Genomic DNA, 18596 nt, shown 5'->3' on the forward strand with positions numbered 1-18596 from the left:
GTGAAATGAAATGATTTGTATTGCTGCATAATAACAATGATATTTTTATCTAGGCTATTTCATGCAAAGACCAGCAAACTAACAATATTGTGTTTATTTTGTGTTGAGTATTGTCTAATATGTACTGATTTTGGTTTTATATTACAACATAACCTTGAGTGTAAATTGGATTCCAGCTTAGCAAAAAGCTAATAAATTCAAGTTAAAAAAGTCTTATTCATTTTAGATAGCCTTTACCTTGGGAGGGCATTCTTTTTGATTCCCAGATTGAACTCGGGCTCTGGATGCTACAAAAGGAGGGGGATCTACTGGCTACTTGGAAGCGTATTTGTACTGGGTGTCCTAGGGTTGCCATACTTCATATCTCTTAGCTCTAACACTGTTTGTTAAGTTGGGGGTGGAAATTAGGGTTGGGTCCAAAAAAATTAAGTTCATGAGACATTATCTCCACAAGTCTATTTTTGTTCTATATCTGATCACTGTTAATTGTGCCAAATTATAAGCCTATTGGTGAACATTTACGCAACAATTTTTTTTATTTAATACATTAGTCTAAATTTTGTACTTGCATTTTATTTTCCATTTAAACCTGAATTGTGAGCAAATGCACATGGAAAGAAGTTAAAATTCATACTGTTACTTACAGCTGAACATAGGATTGTTGGCCTAATGTTTTATTATGCATTGTTCAACTCTCAGTACTGATTGTAACTGTCATTATTCCACAGTAAATACAAAGGCCCAGATTCTCTAAAAGTGCGTCCCGATTTTAGGCAGCTGTAGGCGTCCTACAGCTGTCTAATCAGCCAATCGGGATGCACGTTTTTTAAAAAAAAATGCTCCCCAGGCAGGCCGCCTATATTGAAGGCGAGGCCCGCAAGACACCGAGGCCCGCAAGACACCTAGGCCCTGATTCTGTATAGGACGCCCGGGAGAGGCGTCCTATTCAGAATCGGCCTAAACTAAACCCCGATTCTGTAACCGGCGTCCATGTTACAGACGCGGGTTAGAGAATCGGGTTAGATTAGACACGGCCCGCTACACTTATCGCGGCAAGGGATCTCTCTGCCGCGATAAGTATAGCGGGCCGTGGCCCCCTGACCGATCACTGGCAGGAGGGTGCCCAAACCCTCCTGCCCGAAGACGCACCCCCCTCCCCGACACTACCGACTGCCCCTCCCCCGACAATATCGGTCGCTGGCAGGAGGGTGCCCAATCCCTCCTGCCCGAAGACGCACCCCCCTCCCCGACACTACCAACCGCCCCCTCCCCCGACAATATCGGTCGCTGGCAGGAGGGTGCCCAAGCCCTCCTGCCCGAAGACGCACCCCCCCCCAGCGCTAACAACCCCCACTCCACCAAACCTGTTCTTACAGATGGGTCTTGCACGTCGAGCAAGCAGGCACGCCTCGTCGAAATGAGGCGGGCCCGCCCCTTCCCGGCCCATCCCGCTGAAGCCTAAGGCCTGATTGGCCCAGGCTCTAGAAGCCTGGACCAATCAGGCCTTAGGCATAGCGGGTCCGCCCATCCCTACTAAGTCTAAGGTCTGATTGGCCAATCAGGCCTTAGATTAAGTGGGGATGGGCGGACCCGGATTACTTAGCTTTCATTTTTTAGCAGCGCTTGTATATCATGCGATACCAACGTGGCCAGCGTTTCGTAGACCTGAGTGTTTGTCTACTGCTTCAGGGCCATTTCTCCCGTGTAACAAGCTACTACAAAAGAAAGCAAAAGAATTTTTATATTAGAGGTAATCTTAAAAATAGGTCAGCCCCTATAAACTTTAAAGGCTAAACGGTCTTACTTACTTGTTTAAAGTACATTATCAGCCGTCTCAGTAACACTCAAAATGGCGACAGCCTCTATTGTTAGTGTCAGTTTGGTCTCTACTGAGTGAGTGTAGACACCTGATTTATTATATTGAAGGAACTATGATTATTTTTAAAACAAGGATTATTAAAATGTTTCATTAAAAATAAAAAAAATATAAGATTAAAAATAAATAGATACAGTTTGAATATAGGTTAGAATACACGCGGGGAGTAGACCGATGATTGGAACAAAGGAGCATGTGACCACGCTGAACTTTTCGGTCTATGAAAAACGACTGTGCGTGGGCTCCGGTACTGAGGTCTCTTCCTAAATATAGTTTAATCACTGGTGTTAAACATTCTCTCTCATATATATGGGAATATTTAGATAATAATAAATATTTGTGATTTTCTTCCCATTAGGGGACTTTACTATAGTGTATAATATATGCCATCATATGCCCATGCAAACTCATCTATGTCAGAAAGAAGAAAAGAATGGTCAGAACCCACATTATAGAGCAACACCAAGAGACAAAATCACACTGGGAGGATAAGAAACATGAGCTGAATGATATAAGATTCTTTTGCTTGGATGCACTAAAGATAGTCGATAATACTGGCTGGATCACTGTTGGCCAATTCTCTGGCCGATTCTGAACTAGCGATCAATGACACTACCAAGCCTGGGTGCTCAAAATGATGGCTTTGCTTTATTTGCATCCAGTCAGCTGCCAAGAAAAAATAAACAGAGCTCAAGAAGCTCCTTGTAGTCTTCCCTTGAATGTGATGCAAGGGCTCCTAAATGACAAGTCTTAAAAAAAAAGTTTATCATATTGAACTAGTTCGTACACTCAAAATAGGCAATCAGGAAATGTAGCAACATAAAACCTACTTTTATGGTGTAGGTATGGGTGGTGTAGGAGTGTAAATGGTTGGAACAGAGGCCATATTAGCACCTTTCTGTCTAATAAAATATACACACATGTACTGTGTTTGTTCTGGTACAGTACACACATTCATAAACGTATCATTGTAGTATAAAAAAGTGCCTTTAAGCAGGTTTTTCCTGCACGCTAAGGGGCTCATAATTTTAAAAAAAATTTTTTAAACCCATCAAAAAAAACAACCTAAATTGACACTTGAACGATTAAAAAGACAGATCATCCAAGTACCGATAATCGAACAGGGTTTTAGACGTATCTAAAACCAGCTTAGGCTTTTTCCCTGCCTCTGTGCACCCAGAGTGAAAAGCGGCACTTATGGAGGACTAGGTAGGATGGGATGTGGGCCAACCTACACTTACCCCCTCTTATACTAAGGTGCATTAGCTGTTTTAGCGCATGCTAAACGCTAACGCACCCATTATAAGTCTATGGACGCATTAGCGTTTATCGCACGCTAAAACGGCTAGCGCACCTTAGTAAAAGGACCCCTTAGTTGTCCAGCAGCCATAATCAAATAGTTTGACAGGTTACCTGGTCAGAACTTATATTAGGCATGGCCTAAGATTCTGATTGTCCAGATCCCCTTGGCCCCTCCTATGGATGGTGGCCTAAAGGATCTGGCCAATCGAAATCTTAGGCCATTCCCAGTGCATCCTAGAATGCACTGGGAGATGGGCCTAACATTCCGGTTGGCCCAGGTGCCTAAGGTCCTTCCTACAGGAGGGGTCATAAGTGCCTGGGCCAATTAGGCCCCATCCCAGTGCATCCCAAGATACACCGGGAATGGGCAGGCCCACAGTTCCTTTGAAGGTGGGCTTACCGGCTGGATGCAGGCAAGAGCTGTCTGGCCGGCCAGTGAAACCAGGTTGGGGGGGGGTCCTGGTGAGGGGGATCTAGGGGGGTGAATTTTTGTGGTGGGGGGTATCGGTAGGAGGGACTGGGCATCCCTCCTGCCGCTGATCATTGAGGGGGTGTTTTGTAGGTTGTTGGCAGGAAGAATTGGGCATCCCTCCTGCTGGGAACATTGGGTTCGTGGGATCGCAGCAGGAGGTATGCCCAATTCCAACTGCCAGGGAACATTGGCTGGGGAGGGGGGTGAGTTTCCGGGATCTCAGCAGGAGGGATTGGGCATCCCTCCTGCCAGGGAACATTGCGGTAGGGTTTGAGAGACCGCGGCAGGAGAGATCGGACATATTTCCTGCTGGCGATCATTTGGAAGGGGGGGATTGGGCAGATTCGAGCAGGAGGGACAGGGCATACCTCCAGCCATGATCGTTATGGGGTAGGGGGCATGGTTCCATGATTCTCTAACCAACGCTTATGACAGATGGCGGTTAGAGGATTGTGCTTTTAGGTGAAGGACTGGTCCCTCCCACACGTAAAAGGTCTTGTTTTGGGCGTTTGGGACTTGGGCAATTTTTTTTTTAATTTTTTTTCAAGAATAGGTAGATGTAGTGGTGGTCTAGGTGATGAAACTCCTGAATGTATAGGTAGGCCATTCTCGAAAACCACCCGCATATTTTTTCGAGAAGATATTTCCTTGCTGCCTACTTTATGCGCCTAGGGCTTTGGGTCAAAATGGGACTTAGACGTTGTTTTTGATTATGCCCCTCCACGGCCATTTTTTTACTACAGCCCTAAAATGGCCAGCCTTTCTAATTTTTTTTTTTTTTGTATTAATTGCCAAACGCTAATGTGCCATTAACGCGTGCCCATTTTTAAAAATTACCGCCTGAGCTCTTAATACCACCCATTTTGTAGGTGGTGTGGGCTCATGCAGTATTCTTTCACTAACCAGATAGCACATTAATATAGGTGTGCTCGCCTGTTTAGTACATGAATGCCCACTCTTCACTCTTCACTCCCTAACCCACCCCCTGAAAAATTATGAATATTTTTTAGTACGTTGTTAGCATGTGCACATTTAGCAGTTATCTTTGGACACCTGAGCATGTCACACGGTGCATCATTTTTAAGCTGAGTTAGGCAAGCATTACTGGCTGTTGCAGCTTAATAGAAGGGATCTTTAAACTTCTGACAAATATTCTTAATATCTCAAGTTTTGTTTGTTTGTTTTTTTCCAGACTGCTTTAAAGATATGCGAACCAAAAATTTTTATTTTATCTTCCCTTGTTCATGGAATTTTTCATTTTAGGGTTGATTTGTTTCAGGGTGCAGTGTCATCAATAATGTGTACTATCACTGGATAATTTGGCGCTCAAGACTGGTTAAATTATTTTGATCCTGTCAAAAGAAAACTAGTTGATTTACTATTAGCATTAGCAATAAGACAATTCTTTTTGTCTTAGAAAGATTCAAATAATATTCAGTATGATCATTGGTAGAACCTGGTCTGTTTAACTCGCAAATTTGAGATGGTCACTTTGTTTCCAACTCCAATGCATCCAGTGTGAGGAAAATGTAGACTTAAGATAACTATTTCACAACAAGGATCTATTTAATTTTTCATTCAAATATTCCTATTTTTTACTGGTGCTTTGGAATGCATACATTGTGTTTTGCTTCCCTGTTGTTTAGTATGGATGTATCTAATGAGGAAATTGTTTTTCTTTTATATTTTCATAATGTCATCCTGTGTTTCCCAGTGACAAATGTAGTTCATTGTATTATTGATTGTATTGTTTTTGGAAAATTCTCAATAAAAATATATTTAAAAAATAAAAAAGACTGTTTAAATGATATAAAATGTTGTGGGAAAATGTCATTGACACTTCCATGTCAATTTATATAAATACAAGTCCCTATTGTGCTTATCACGTGTTTTCACTACCTCATGTAAGGAGGTTGATCATTCGTCTACCAGCCTTTAGGTGACAAATTTTTATCTTCTTATGTTAATCCCTATGAATCTCATTTCAAGACCCCCCCTTTTTGAAATTTCTTTCCATTGAGAACTTATTTTATGAACATTATTAATGCCTTTGAGATATATATGTATATTTAAAAAGTTACATTCTCCTCTTTTCTTTCTTCTGTCTCAAATTTATAGGGTAATACATAGGTAGTTACTTTTATCTTGATTTAAATAAACTTATTAATCATTTGGTTTTGCTAAAATTTGAATCTGGATGAATGTATTACATTCATCCAGATTCAAATTTTAGCAAAACCAAATGATTAATAAGTTTATTAATTGCAATTATCTTATACTCTTGTCTATATGAAAGTCATTTTTAAATGACAACCAGGAATGTATGACTTGGTGTGGATTTTAGATGTTCTCCTTGATTTGTCTGGTTTTTTGCTGATACAGGGCTCCTACAGACAAATGATAATATTGCTCTCAAAGAAATCACGAGACAACTACAGCTAGAAAATGTTGTGGGTGATAAAGTCTTTGTAAGTATTTGTTTGATTATTTTTTTGCCTCAAAATTAAAAAAATATTTTATGCTTTTGAGAAATAAGAATAAAAACCTTACTTTGCCTGGAGTCTTGAAACAGACAATGAATTTCTGATTGCTGCTAATGTTTGGAATTCTTTGAATTTTTTTTATTGGTACACATGACAACATTGAATTAGTCTATTTACTTTCTAAAAATTTAAAGACCTTTTTACTGATCTGCGGCGAGCGCTAGCATGTGTTTATTACAGCTTAAAATGGCTTACTGCAGGACACACTCAGGCATCCTATGGTAAGTTCCAAATCAGCATGTGTTAGTTAAAGTAGAGAATGACACAGGGACAAATTTTTCCCTGTCCTTGCTGGAACTCATATTCCCATCCCAGCAAGTTCTTTTCCTGTCCCTGCCCCATTCCTGCAAGCTCTGTCATCATCTGCACAAGCCTCAAACACTTAAAAATCATAAGTGTTTAAGGCTGAACTTACAGGAATGGGACAGGGAGAACGACAAAACTTGCGGGAACAAGGAAAAATTTGGACCTGTGTCATTCTCTAAATTGAATGCTAAAAAATATTTTTAACTTTTGTTGGAGTGGTAGGCATTCCCTTTCTAATAAGTTAAGTTACATTACCTGTACTAACTTTAGCATAGTATTACCACGGGAGCCTTTTACTGCTTACAAAATAAATGTTGTAAGACTCATGTGCTAACTTCTTGTAATGGCTGCATGCTAATGGCAGCATTAGCACATGGCCATAAAAACAAAAATTGGAAAATTGTACATTCTACTGCTATAGTAAAAATGGCCTTTAGCATGTGAGAAAAAACTCACACAAAGTTCAAGTTCAATTTATTTGATATACCGCTTATATAAACCCAAAATTAAAATCTAAGCTGCTTAAAATATGAAAGGGAGGGAGACAAACACAAACGGACAAATGCAACTGAACAAACTTAACAAGAAACATGGAGGAAAGAAAAATATGGATTGGTTACAATTAAATCTAGGTATAGGGAAGAGGAAAGGGGTAAAACATAAAGGTGTGGGATAAAGAATGTGCTCATTCTCTATTTCCACCATTTCTACGAAGTTATGTGCAAAATGCCTGCAAAAAATTAATATGCTTTTAGTTGTGTCTTGAATGTCAAGTATGAACTCTCAGGACGAAGATAGAAGGGTATGCAATCCTCAAAGAGGATTGAGGATTTAAAAAACACGCTTTAATATTCTGGCATAAATGTTTCTTGGTCAAGATTTAATGATGTGGGAAGTCTTCAACAAATGAGGATTTTTTTCTATTTAGCACATTCATGTTGGCCATATCTAATTTATAGCCAATACCATGCTTTTAAAATGAGTTACATCCTATTTGAACAATGTTTCTTTAGCAGTTACAGTAAATAAGTTTTAAATTTTTAAAAGATAAAATGCATTCTTGTTGATGAAAAGATTTCTTCTTTTAGGGTAGCTTTGCAGAGAATCTTGCATTTCTTCTTGAGGCCCTAAAGAAAGGTAAAAATGTCTTACACAAAACTGAAAGCTTCACTCTTACCTTTCATGTATGTAATCACACTGCTTTTTGGTCAAACATTGGCTCAGCATAAAATTACCAAGATGATTATGGCATCTGTAGAATAGAGACTGGCAGTTCTAGCATGTTGATTGAATGTTTCCAGGGCAGGAAAAGAATCAGCGATGTCGAACCTCACTTACTACCCAGTAGGTATAAAGTAAATATACACAGGTATGGTCACAGTATGTATCACTGTTGGGGGAGAAAGATGGTTTTGTTTGGAAATACATCAGAATATTTTGCTGGTGTATGACAATAATTCATTGCTAGCATTAATGTTTAAAGCTGGATGAATGTAACAAAAGAAACTGCTATATAACAAATAAAATCATACATTATCTTTCTGTGTTTTTGCATATGTCATCAATATGTTTCAATATTTTATTGTACAAGATAGTAAGTAGGCAGAAACTGATGGGAACAAAAAGGCACAAGAAAACTTCTGGAGAGAACTTGCATTGTAAAACTTTTGCAATTGAGCATTTTTGTCATTGCACGTTTTCCTGAAGTTTTTAAAACTGATGCAGAGAAGGTAGTTAGGCAAGGAGCTCATAGGCCATGGGTGCTGGAATAAATAAATACAGTTGTGTATAATTTTATTGATTTATTCAGTTTTCTATACCATTCTCCCAGGGGAACTTGGAACGGGTTTACATGAATTTATTCAGGTACTCAAGCATTTTTCCCTGTCTGTCCTGGCAGGCTCACAATCTGTCTAATGTACCTGGGGCAATGGGAGGATTAAGGAGCAGTGTGGGTTTAAACCCATAACCTCAGGTACTGAGGCTGTAGCTTTAACCATTGCACCACACTCTTATACTTCAGACCAAGGGAGCTGCTGTATTCAGTGACCATGTATTTAGCATTTAATGTATATCTGAAACATTGATAGCATCTCAGATGCTGTGGCTGCCTTCAGCAGGCACACTAGCTTTCTTACTGTACACTTTGCAGCATTGTTCAGTACCTCTTTTAAAAAAAATTTAATTTAGGTGTAGTCCTGGAATTAAAATTGGATGGCATGTATTAACAGGTTTTTGTATATGCAAAACATTGTCAACTTTCTAGGTTTTATCCGCTTTTATACTGTCCAGAATTTATAAAAAGAAGGCCACCAAGTTAGTTTGAGGCATGTTAGTTCTTGATTTTTTTTTTTTTCTTGTTGAAGTGCAAGTCCATTAGAGTTCTCGCCAAATAGTGCCTTGTAGACCATGCAAGCAATCTTAGAAGCAAGCCAAACATAGGCAATAGATTATTATAGCAGTAAATTTATTCAAACAATATATAAGGGCAAGTATATTATTGGGCACATGGGGGCAACTTAACTGGCACTTGGTGCAATTATTGGTCTAAGAACTATTCTATGAGGTAGCAGAACAAATTAAATCATCTTTGTAGATAGCATTGGGTGGTAAGTGGTGGTGGAACAATATAGATCTAGTCTCTTGAGCCCAGTCCCAAAATTAAAGTTAAACACAGAATCTCTTAACAGAATTTATCAGCAAGTACCATATTTTTTGCTTCATTAGATGCACTTTTTCCCCCCCAAAAGTGGGTGGAAATTAGGGTGCATTTTATGGAGCGAATACCCAAAGCGCGTAGTAGGGGGGAAACGTGATCGTATTTTTTAGCATTGAATATAATTCTTATTGCAATATTTTTTTGTTATTCCTTTATAAAGGGCATTGCAATAATCAATATATGATATCACTAGAGAATGAATTAGAATATTTAACAAAGAGGAATCTAATATTTTAGCAAGTGATCTAATTATTTGTAATATGTAATAATGCTGGACTACTGAACTAATATGGTAGTGATATGTTATTTATTATCTAGGGTGACTTCCAATAATTTTAAAAAAATTACCATTTTAATGTTTGAGGAGTTAAGTTTAAGTGGAATTGATATTACTTCTTTAGTAGGGAAGATCATAGCTTTGGATTTTTCTACATTGAGGGCCACCATGTTTGAATTTAGCCATAATTTGATTTTTTTTTCCAGGTTCTGGTTGATAAGGGTTATTTCATCTGAGTTTGTAAGATTGAGTGGGTAGAGCAATTGAACATCATCCGCATATGCAAATATTGTGAAGCCAATGGATTGTCCTAAAGTTAGTAATAGTGCCATAAAGATATTAAAAAAAAGAGGAGAATTGAGCCTTGTGGGATGCCATTTTAATTAGGATAAGATTCTGATGTAGAAGAGTTGAAAACTATTTTTTAGAGGATCCTGGAGAGAAGAAAGAGGAGAACCAGAGTAGAACTTGGTCAGATACCAATTTCTTGAAGATGTGTCAGTAGGAGGTTATGATCAATAGTGTCAAATGCTGCGGACATGTCCAAGGAGATCAATAAAACTGATTGATGATGGTCTAAAATGGTAAAGGATTTTTGTAGTGAGACCTATGAATGAAAGTTCAGTTGAGTGATGTTGGCAGAATCCAGTTTGATTGGAGTGTAAGACCTTAATTTGTTCTATGAAATCATTAATTGTGAGAAAACAATTTTTTCGGTTAAGTTTAGCTAAAAATGGAATGTTAGCTATTGGCCAATATTCTGATATTTCTTGGTCAGTGCTTCTTTAGGTCCTTAATCTTAGAGTAAATGATGGATTCCTTCCACTGTTTTGGTAAAGTTCCAGAGGTAAGACTGGTATTAATCAGATCAAGTATGTAAGGGCCAAAAATTGGGAAAAATTGTTTCAAAAGGAACGGTGGAATGAGTTTGCTAGATCCTTTAATATGTATTGTGTTACGATATCTTTTAATATCTTGCAGAGTTGGAAGAGTAAATCGTGAACATTTGGAAAGTGGAAGAATTAATGGATTGGTTCCTGTGGTAATGTTAGAGATTTTTCATCTAACTAATTGGTGTTGTTATTGTCAGATTGTGGGATGGCATCTCTAATTTTCTGTATTTTGTCGTTAAGTGTATGGCTATTGCCTGGGCAGTGGAAGTATTGTCAGTCGTGTTAATTGCAATTTTTTTTATTCGATGTAAGGGATTTGGTTATACAATACAATGCAGCTGTATTTTTTTTTTTTTTTTTTTATTTGTTTAGAATAGTAGGTTTTTTTCGTATTATTAATTTTGTTCTTATAGTATGTGGCATGTTCTTTGTATTTATGTAGGTCAACTAGTGTTTTGCTTTGTCACCATTTCCTCTCAAGAGAGCGTAATTGTTTTTTTGATGAAACTAAGACGGGGAGTATACCAAAGGTTTTTTGTTTATGTGGGGAGATTGACAATATGGTAACAGGAGTTAATATGTCTAATAATGCAGTTATTGATGTATTCCATGAGGCCAATTTCTCTTCGATAGGTAAATTCATTTTTCCTTCTGAGTTGGAATTAAAATTGAGAGTTATGGAGGAAGTATCGAGTTTAGTGTAGTATCGTGTTGTAATGGTTTTTGAGATTAGTTTTAAGGTTTAGTTTTTATTTGTTGCGTGAGATTAGCAAATGGTCAGACCAAGGTTTTTGTTCAATATTGGATATATAGTAGCGATCTATATGGGATTCTTGTACAAGTATCATGTTTAGAATGTGACCTGCTATGTGAGTTGGATTAGTAATCAGGGTATTGAGGCCCATATCTTTCAAGAGGGTGCATAGTTCTGAAGTGTTGGGCTCATCAAAGTGAATATTGAAATCACCTAGAATGATTGGGTCAATAAAGGAAGTACAAAAATCAAAGATGGTAGACTGGAGATATGTAAGAGTCAGATTAGTTATAGTAGTAAATAATTTGAAGAAGGGTTTTCTTTTATTTTGAACTGGATATATTCTAAAGAGCTGTTTACTGTGGAAAACTCTAAATCTAAGGATAATGAGGCACGATGAATTATGGCTAGACCACCACCTTTCCTTCGTTTTTGATGATTAAAGTGGTAGGTATAACCTGGGGGGCATGAGTAAGAAAGATAACTTTCCTTGCCTTCTGCCAGCCAAGTCTCCCCGATACATAGTAGATCATATTCCATTGTATTGTGGCATCACAAGTAACATACAAAGCAATTAAACTTAGATCATTGAACCCTGATTTATCAATCCCTGATAGTCTCTCGAAACTATTTGATATTATGTTAACTCTAGCCACCCATTTAATAATTAGTCATTGGAAAGACAACAACCAATTATGTTCCACTGACTGGTGGAATTACCTTGGTTCAATTAGAAAATTTGAGGAAATTGTTGCTATCAAGAACAAGTCCCACTCAAACTTTCTAAAAATATGGGTACCCTTAGATCTCTTTTGCACTGTAATATAATTGTGTTCTACTTATAATAACTTGTGAGTATACATATACTTTTCATTGTTTATTCTCCTGCAGCTTGTACTAATCTCCTGATGTACAATGTTATGTTGTTTATTGTTACTTCTTTCTGAAAATACCAATAAAAATGTTAAAATAAAATAAATCTAGCAATATCAGGAGCAATAGTCTAGTGTTTAGTCATAGATGCAAGTTGATCTTGCTGTTCCCCTCACTTTTTTTTTTTTTTTTTTTTTTTTTGATCCTTTGTGCTTATGCTTTGCTTTCTTGAACTCTACATGAGAGAGGCCCAGTTGAGCTTGGAAGCTGTTGAAATTTGTGTTAATAACCTTTTTTATTATTTTTTAGGCAACCGGACAAACAGTTGTCCAGTGTTGTTCGTATTGGATGAATTTGATCTTTTTGCTCATCACAAGAACCAGACCCTGCTCTATAATCTTTTTGACATCTCCCAGGCAGCACAGACTCCTGTCGCTGTAATAGGACTTTCATGTAGACTGGTAATATACTTAAACTAACTTATTTTTAATTTCATGCATCTATAAGAATAAACAAAACAAAAACAACTTTATCCCCTTAAACTCTTGTGTTTTTCCTTTGTTTTATTAATTTCCCCTTTCCCTTATAAATTTTGTAACTCATCCCTTCCCTGAATATCCTTTTGTCCCAGTTTGTTTACAATATCGGTCTTTCCCCTGTCTTTTTTTTTTTTTTTAATCTTGTTTTTTTTTAATCTTGTTTACATTGTTTTTAACTTTGTTAACCACCACCACCTTGATTTGACTACAATTGTTAATTGCAGTATATCAAATAAACTTTCAACATTCTGAATGTAATGCCACGCTGGAGAAACAAATGTATTTCCTCTTGTACTCTGTAAAAAAATTAAAGTTGCACATTCCAGTTACCTAATTGAAAATAAAAATGTATTCTAACTTATTTTGCCATGTGGTTCCAATCTTTCCGTTTGACTCTTCTTGTGTTGTCTTATTCTAAGTGCTTTTTCAGGATCTCATTTTAATTTCTTCTTTCTTCTCCTATCATTTTTTCCTCTCACCATACGTCTCTAGCATTGGTCATTCCCTTTCATCTTTCTTGTTTTTTTTCTCTTTTTCATCTTTACTCAGTAACTAGATCTTACCTTTCATTCTCATTCTCATTCTCTCTCTCTCTCTCTCTCTCTCTCTCTCCTCGCCCTCTAGTCATTTTTCCTGTCTTCACACCTCACCTACCTATGAGGTTTATTTTTTCCACTTTCTACTCGGCCCTCATTTATCTTCCTCCAAGTCATTTTCCCCCCACCACAGCGCTGTATCTGTCATTCATTCTCTCCTGGCATCCAGCCCTCTTTTCTTTTTCGTAACTGTTACCCAGTTTTCTCATTTCCTTCTTGGATGTCACTTTCATCTGTTCTTTCCAGTCTCTCTCAAACTTCCATCCCCTCCAGATCCTTCACTTCTTCACCATCCTGCTACACTTTTCCCTTCATCCTCTCTGTTCTGATTCCTTCTTACCACATCCTTCCCTTTTGATCCACTCTTTCTTCCCACCTACCTGCTTTCTGTGCTTCTTCTCATTCTCTGCCTTCAACCTATCAACCATTTCCAGACCCCAAATCAACCCTTAGTTACCTTCTTCCTGCCCCTTTTCCTACACCTATCCCTTAGATTCTGCCCTTTCTAGTGCAATGTGTTTAGTGTTCCTAAATCATAGGGTTTTGCATCTGAACCCACAAATTGCTTGCGGAAAACTGTCAATCTTATTTTCATCTCTACCTCCTTCCCAGGGAGCTGCTCTGACTCTCTGTTTGTTTTCTGCAAGCAAGTTACTCGGAAATGTTTTTGCTCTGCTCTGTGGTTTTATTATTTTTGTATTTTTTCTATGAGTTCTATATAACCCCTGCTATGCTTCTTTAAAAGAGATGAGTACTTTTTTCAAAAATTTATTTATCAAATGAAGTACTACAATTTAAACTTATATAGAAAAAATACATAAAAAATTGTGACCGATGAAGACTTTTGTGCTTATATATCTGTGAATGAAACCCTCTCACAGTTAGCACAGCTGAGGTCCTAAACGGGATAAATTGTACCTATACCTAAGGTTGTCTATATTTGATTTTTGAAATTTACCTTAGAAAAACAAATCTTTATTGCCTTGTAAATTTTTATTATTTTTGGCCATTTTTTTTCTAAGTGTTCAATTGGAGGCTTGGTGCCCATAGGTTCCCACTTGTTGGGATCTCTATCTGGGAGAAACACAAACTCAAGTGGAAGTCTGTTGCTAGCAGGATCAGCCCTTCAGGGATGCCTGTGTTTATTTTTGAAGCTCAGGGACTGCCCCCTGCATAGGTGCTCATATTCTGATTTATTCAGGAGCTTGAGTGCATGCTGTTAGGCTCTTTCTCGGCTTGGCCGGGATTAATAGTGGGCCAGCTGCATGATCCTCCCCCCCCCCCTTTTCACGACGAAATTTTCAGAGGGTTGAGGCTCAGTCCGACTGGCAGCCCGAAGACCAGGTTCGTCCAGCGAATCTTTTGAGGCAGATTTCTTCTCTATTTGTTCCAGTTGAATTCCTACGCTGAAACAGGCAGGCACCACGTGGCACAATGAGTAAGGCTGTTCACTGATTTTTTTAAATTTTTTTTTTTTTTTTTTTTTGCATTTCGAAAGAGCTTGAAAGCCTTTTTTTTTTTCAAATTGCCTTTTCAGATCTGCCCACTTTTTTAGTTTTGTAGTTGTCTGGTTTTAAAGATATGGGAATAAGTTCATGTATCTTTATAATATTTTGTTATGTGTTTTATTACATATGTAATATTTAGTTCTAATTATGGATGTATTTTTTATTATCCGCATAGATGGTTGATATGTGGACTTTAAGTTTTAAATAAATAAATATAGCCTATGGAGAAAATCGTGGGGTTTTCAGAAGTCGAATATGATGTTTTCTGTTCCCAGAGCCTAGGTCCCCCTCTTCTAAAACCCCTTTCCCTGCATTCATTCAGGAAAGTCTCCATCGGTCGTTTATAGCATAATTTTGCTGGCAGCAGCCATCTTGGATTTTAAACAATCTTTTTTTTTTTTTTTTTTTTCCTAAAGCCTAGCAGCGGCACCTTTACCAAGGTGATAGTGGTAGTGGTAGTGCACCTCTGCAATGCTGGGATACAAGTGCACCTATATGTGGATGACTGGCTTATCAGAGCTCCGTCCAAGGAGGGAAGGTAACTTGGCAGTTTCTTGAGTGGTGCAACTCATACAGGACCTGGTGTACCTGTGAGTCTTGTTCAACATGGCCTTGGGCCAGGTGTTTCTTCCAGAACTATGCAAACTGAAGTTCCAGAAGCAGATTTCAGATCTGCTCTTGCAGGTCCTGGGGTCATTGGCAGCAGCCATGGAAGTGATTCCTTGGGCAAGAGCACACGTGAGACCCCTCCAAGACTCCTTCCTCTCTCACTGGTCTCCTCAGACTGACTTGCTTCAGCAACTACTTCTATGGTTACCAGCAGCGAAGAGCAGCCTGTGGTAGTGGCTGCAAGCAGCTACTCTCTCCAGGGACATGCCTCTTCACATTTCCTCTTGGGAGATACTAACCATTTTCTCTTGGGAGATAACTAACCTTCTTTAATTGCAACCTCTAGTACTTATCATCAATTTAGGAGACATTTAAAAATATATTTGTTCACTAGATTTTTAGGAAACTGAACCATCTCATCTAATTGTTATTCATTTTTCTTTTGTAAACCACATATAACTCAACAGTACTGTGGTATAGAAGTACGTTTTTATGTTATATATTTAACGACCGGTGCCAGCCTTTATGTTTGGGGGGGGGTGTCTTTGCAACTGACGCCCAGTTCAGGGTTGTTGGACTCTGGCTCAGCAGAAGTTGTCATAAATCATCTGGAACTCAGAGTAATTCGACTAGTGCTTCAGACAGTGGAGAAGTCTCTGGAGAGCAAGGCAGTTAGTCTTCTCGGTCAATACAACAATGGTGGCCTGTCGTCAGGCAAGGAGGCACCAGAAGCACCCCATTGCGCCTACAAGCTCATTGCCTCTTTCAGTTGGCAGGAGCTTATCTGCAGGCTTTAATGGCTGCACACATAGCAAGAGTGGAAAATTCATGCCAACTTTCTCAGTCAGTAGACACTTGACTCAGGGGAATGGTCTCCATCCTGTTCCCCCTGGGCATTCAATACCTTCGGTGGGGGCCACTACAGATGGATCTGATGGCCTCAACAGTGAACACAGAGATAAATCACTTTTACAGCCAAAGATACAGGCCTGGATGCAAAGGATTGGATGCGACTATCCAACCATGGCCGGAGAAAGAACTCTTATGTTTTTCCCCCATGGCCCATGCTTGGTCGAGTCATTCGCAGGACTGAGAGTCATCTGGAGTTGGTAGTCTTAGTGGCACCCAATTGACCCTGCAGGCATGTGGTATGAGGACCAGAGGGACGAAGGCCTCAGACTGGCAATCCAAGGGGACCTATCGAATCTGGAACACCTTGGGCTTACAGCATGGCTCTTGAGCGAGCAGCCCTGAAGTTATGCACTAGTTATTCATATGTGGTCATCACCATTTAGCTCAGAGCTAAGAAGCCATCGATGGAGGCAGCCTATGCTAAGGCCTGGAAATCCTTCCAGCACTGGTGCACTGTGGAGGATGTAGAGCCCTTCCAAGCTCCAATTTTGGTAGTCTTGGACTTTTTGCAAGATTGACTTCAGAAGGATCACTGAAAGTGCAGATAGCAGGCCTTTCCTGTTTCCAAGCTTAGGGGGAGCTCTCTGGCCTCTCACCCAGATGTCACACAGTTCATTAAAAGGGGCTCTTTGATTACATCCTCCCTTTCCCTTCTTGTATCTCCCTTTCCCTTCTTGCATCTCCGGTGCACCTCCCTTTCCCTTCTTGTAACCATAACACCATTTTGCAGGTCTCAGTGGACCTCTGTATGAGCCCTTACGAGAGGCTTCCCTTTTGGATCTTGCAGTCAAGATGGTGTTCTTGGTTGCAATTACGTTGGCCAGATGAGTTTCTGAGTTTTAAGCTCTTGCCTGCAGGGCAAATTCCTCAAAATTCTAGAAACAGTACTGTCCTTGCACACAATTCTGTCTTTTTTACTGAAAGTTGTCTTGGACTTCCTGATTAACATGGAAGGCTATTTGCCCGCTTTTCACCCTACAGGGTCTAAGAAAAAGGATAAGCTGGATATCAAGTGAAGTGTTTCTCCAGTATCTCAAAGTTACCAACGAGTTTAATGTATCGGATCACCTTTTTGTTCTGACCAGTCATGCCAAGAAAGGGAGGTCGGCGTCTAAAGTCTCAAGATCCAGATGGATTAAGACAACCATTTCCTTTGCGTATGTGGGCTGCGGTAAGCAGCCACTGTTTGCTTTGAAATCTTACTCCACCAGATGAGTTTCTACCTCATGGGTGGAGACTAGGGTTGTCTCGCCCAAGGAGATCTGATGGTCTACCCTCCATACCTTTACCAGGTTCTATAGGATATTTGTAGCAGCCAGGAAAGATGCCACTTTTGGGTCTTCAGTTCAGTTCTGAATGCAGGATAAGTAGGCCCTCCCTAGACTCTAGGGACTGCTTTGGTACATCCCTACAGTTCAGGACCACTAGAAAGATTGATCTAGAAAGAAAGATTGCACTAGAAAGAAAGATCTAGTGGTCCTGAAGCCCCACTCTGTACGTGGGCTTCACCTGCCTTCTGTCTTGGAATCAGCCTGGAGCTGGAGATATCTCTATCTTTCAGGTGAGCTGAGAGAATATTAAAGAGAAAAGAATACTCTCAAGAGCGTATAGTCTGCTTCAAGTGTCTGCTGGATAGCAGGACTTCTATTACAGTGCTGCTCAATTGCTTTTGTACGAACTCAGGGGCAGGAGCAGTTCCCTGGGAAGGAGGTAGAATTGAAAAAATGATCTACAGTTTTCTGCAAGCAATTTGCGGGTTCAGATGCAAAACATTATGGTTCAGGACCACTAGACTCTTTTAGAAAAAAGAAGATTAGCAAGATGATAACCTAATCTTTCTTTCATCCCCAGTGTCTGTTAACTCCTAGCATCAGACCATTTCCCCAGCACCTTTAAATTGGCAGCAGAATGGTTAGAGTTTGCTTCCTCATTCCTGTGTCTCTGCCTGTTCTATTATCAGTCTTTCATGAAATACCTAATGAAGATCTAGCATTCTGGGTTTTGAGAACTGCAGAAATGTTCAGCACAAAACATTGAGAAAGGGAAGTTTTTGCATGTTTGGTGGGATTTTCTTTTCAAGAAGTCTGTAATTGTAAGGTAATGAGAAACTTAGAGCAAAGTTGCTGTATAATGATTTGACTTCTCATTCAAATTGGTAACCAAACTTTAGAGGGCGCAACTCTCTTCTTGAAGAACTCTATACCTCTGAGTGACTTTCAAACGTGACGGTTGCAATCCTGAAGTTTGGTTACCAATTTGAATGAGAAGACAGTTCTTTTATTTGAACTCTAATATTTTTCTGACTTCCACTAATATTTAACTATTAGTACCCCAGTGACATTATAAAGAAAGTATAATGATTTGAACCATATACTGTTATACAGCTTTCTTGTGTATGCTTATTTTCTTTAATTACA

At 39.1% G+C, this 18596-nt stretch overlaps 1 protein-coding gene across 7 annotated transcripts in view; it reads left to right on the top strand.

The window, feature by feature from the left end:
- Window positions 1-18596, top strand: part of ORC4 (origin recognition complex subunit 4) — a 115465-nt gene that overhangs the window by 55949 nt on the left and 40920 nt on the right. For all 7 annotated transcript variants that reach the window (XM_033947321.1, XM_033947326.1, XM_033947323.1 and 4 more), the window contains 3 exons: window positions 6033-6118; window positions 7588-7636; window positions 12325-12476. In XM_033947321.1, the coding sequence (XP_033803212.1) occupies window positions 6033-6118; window positions 7588-7636; window positions 12325-12476 (287 nt within the window). The remainder of the gene's footprint in view (window positions 1-6032; window positions 6119-7587; window positions 7637-12324; window positions 12477-18596) is intronic.

This window comes from Geotrypetes seraphini, chromosome 5, assembly GCF_902459505.1.
Source record: "Geotrypetes seraphini chromosome 5, aGeoSer1.1, whole genome shotgun sequence".
NCBI lineage: Eukaryota > Metazoa > Chordata > Amphibia > Gymnophiona > Dermophiidae > Geotrypetes > Geotrypetes seraphini.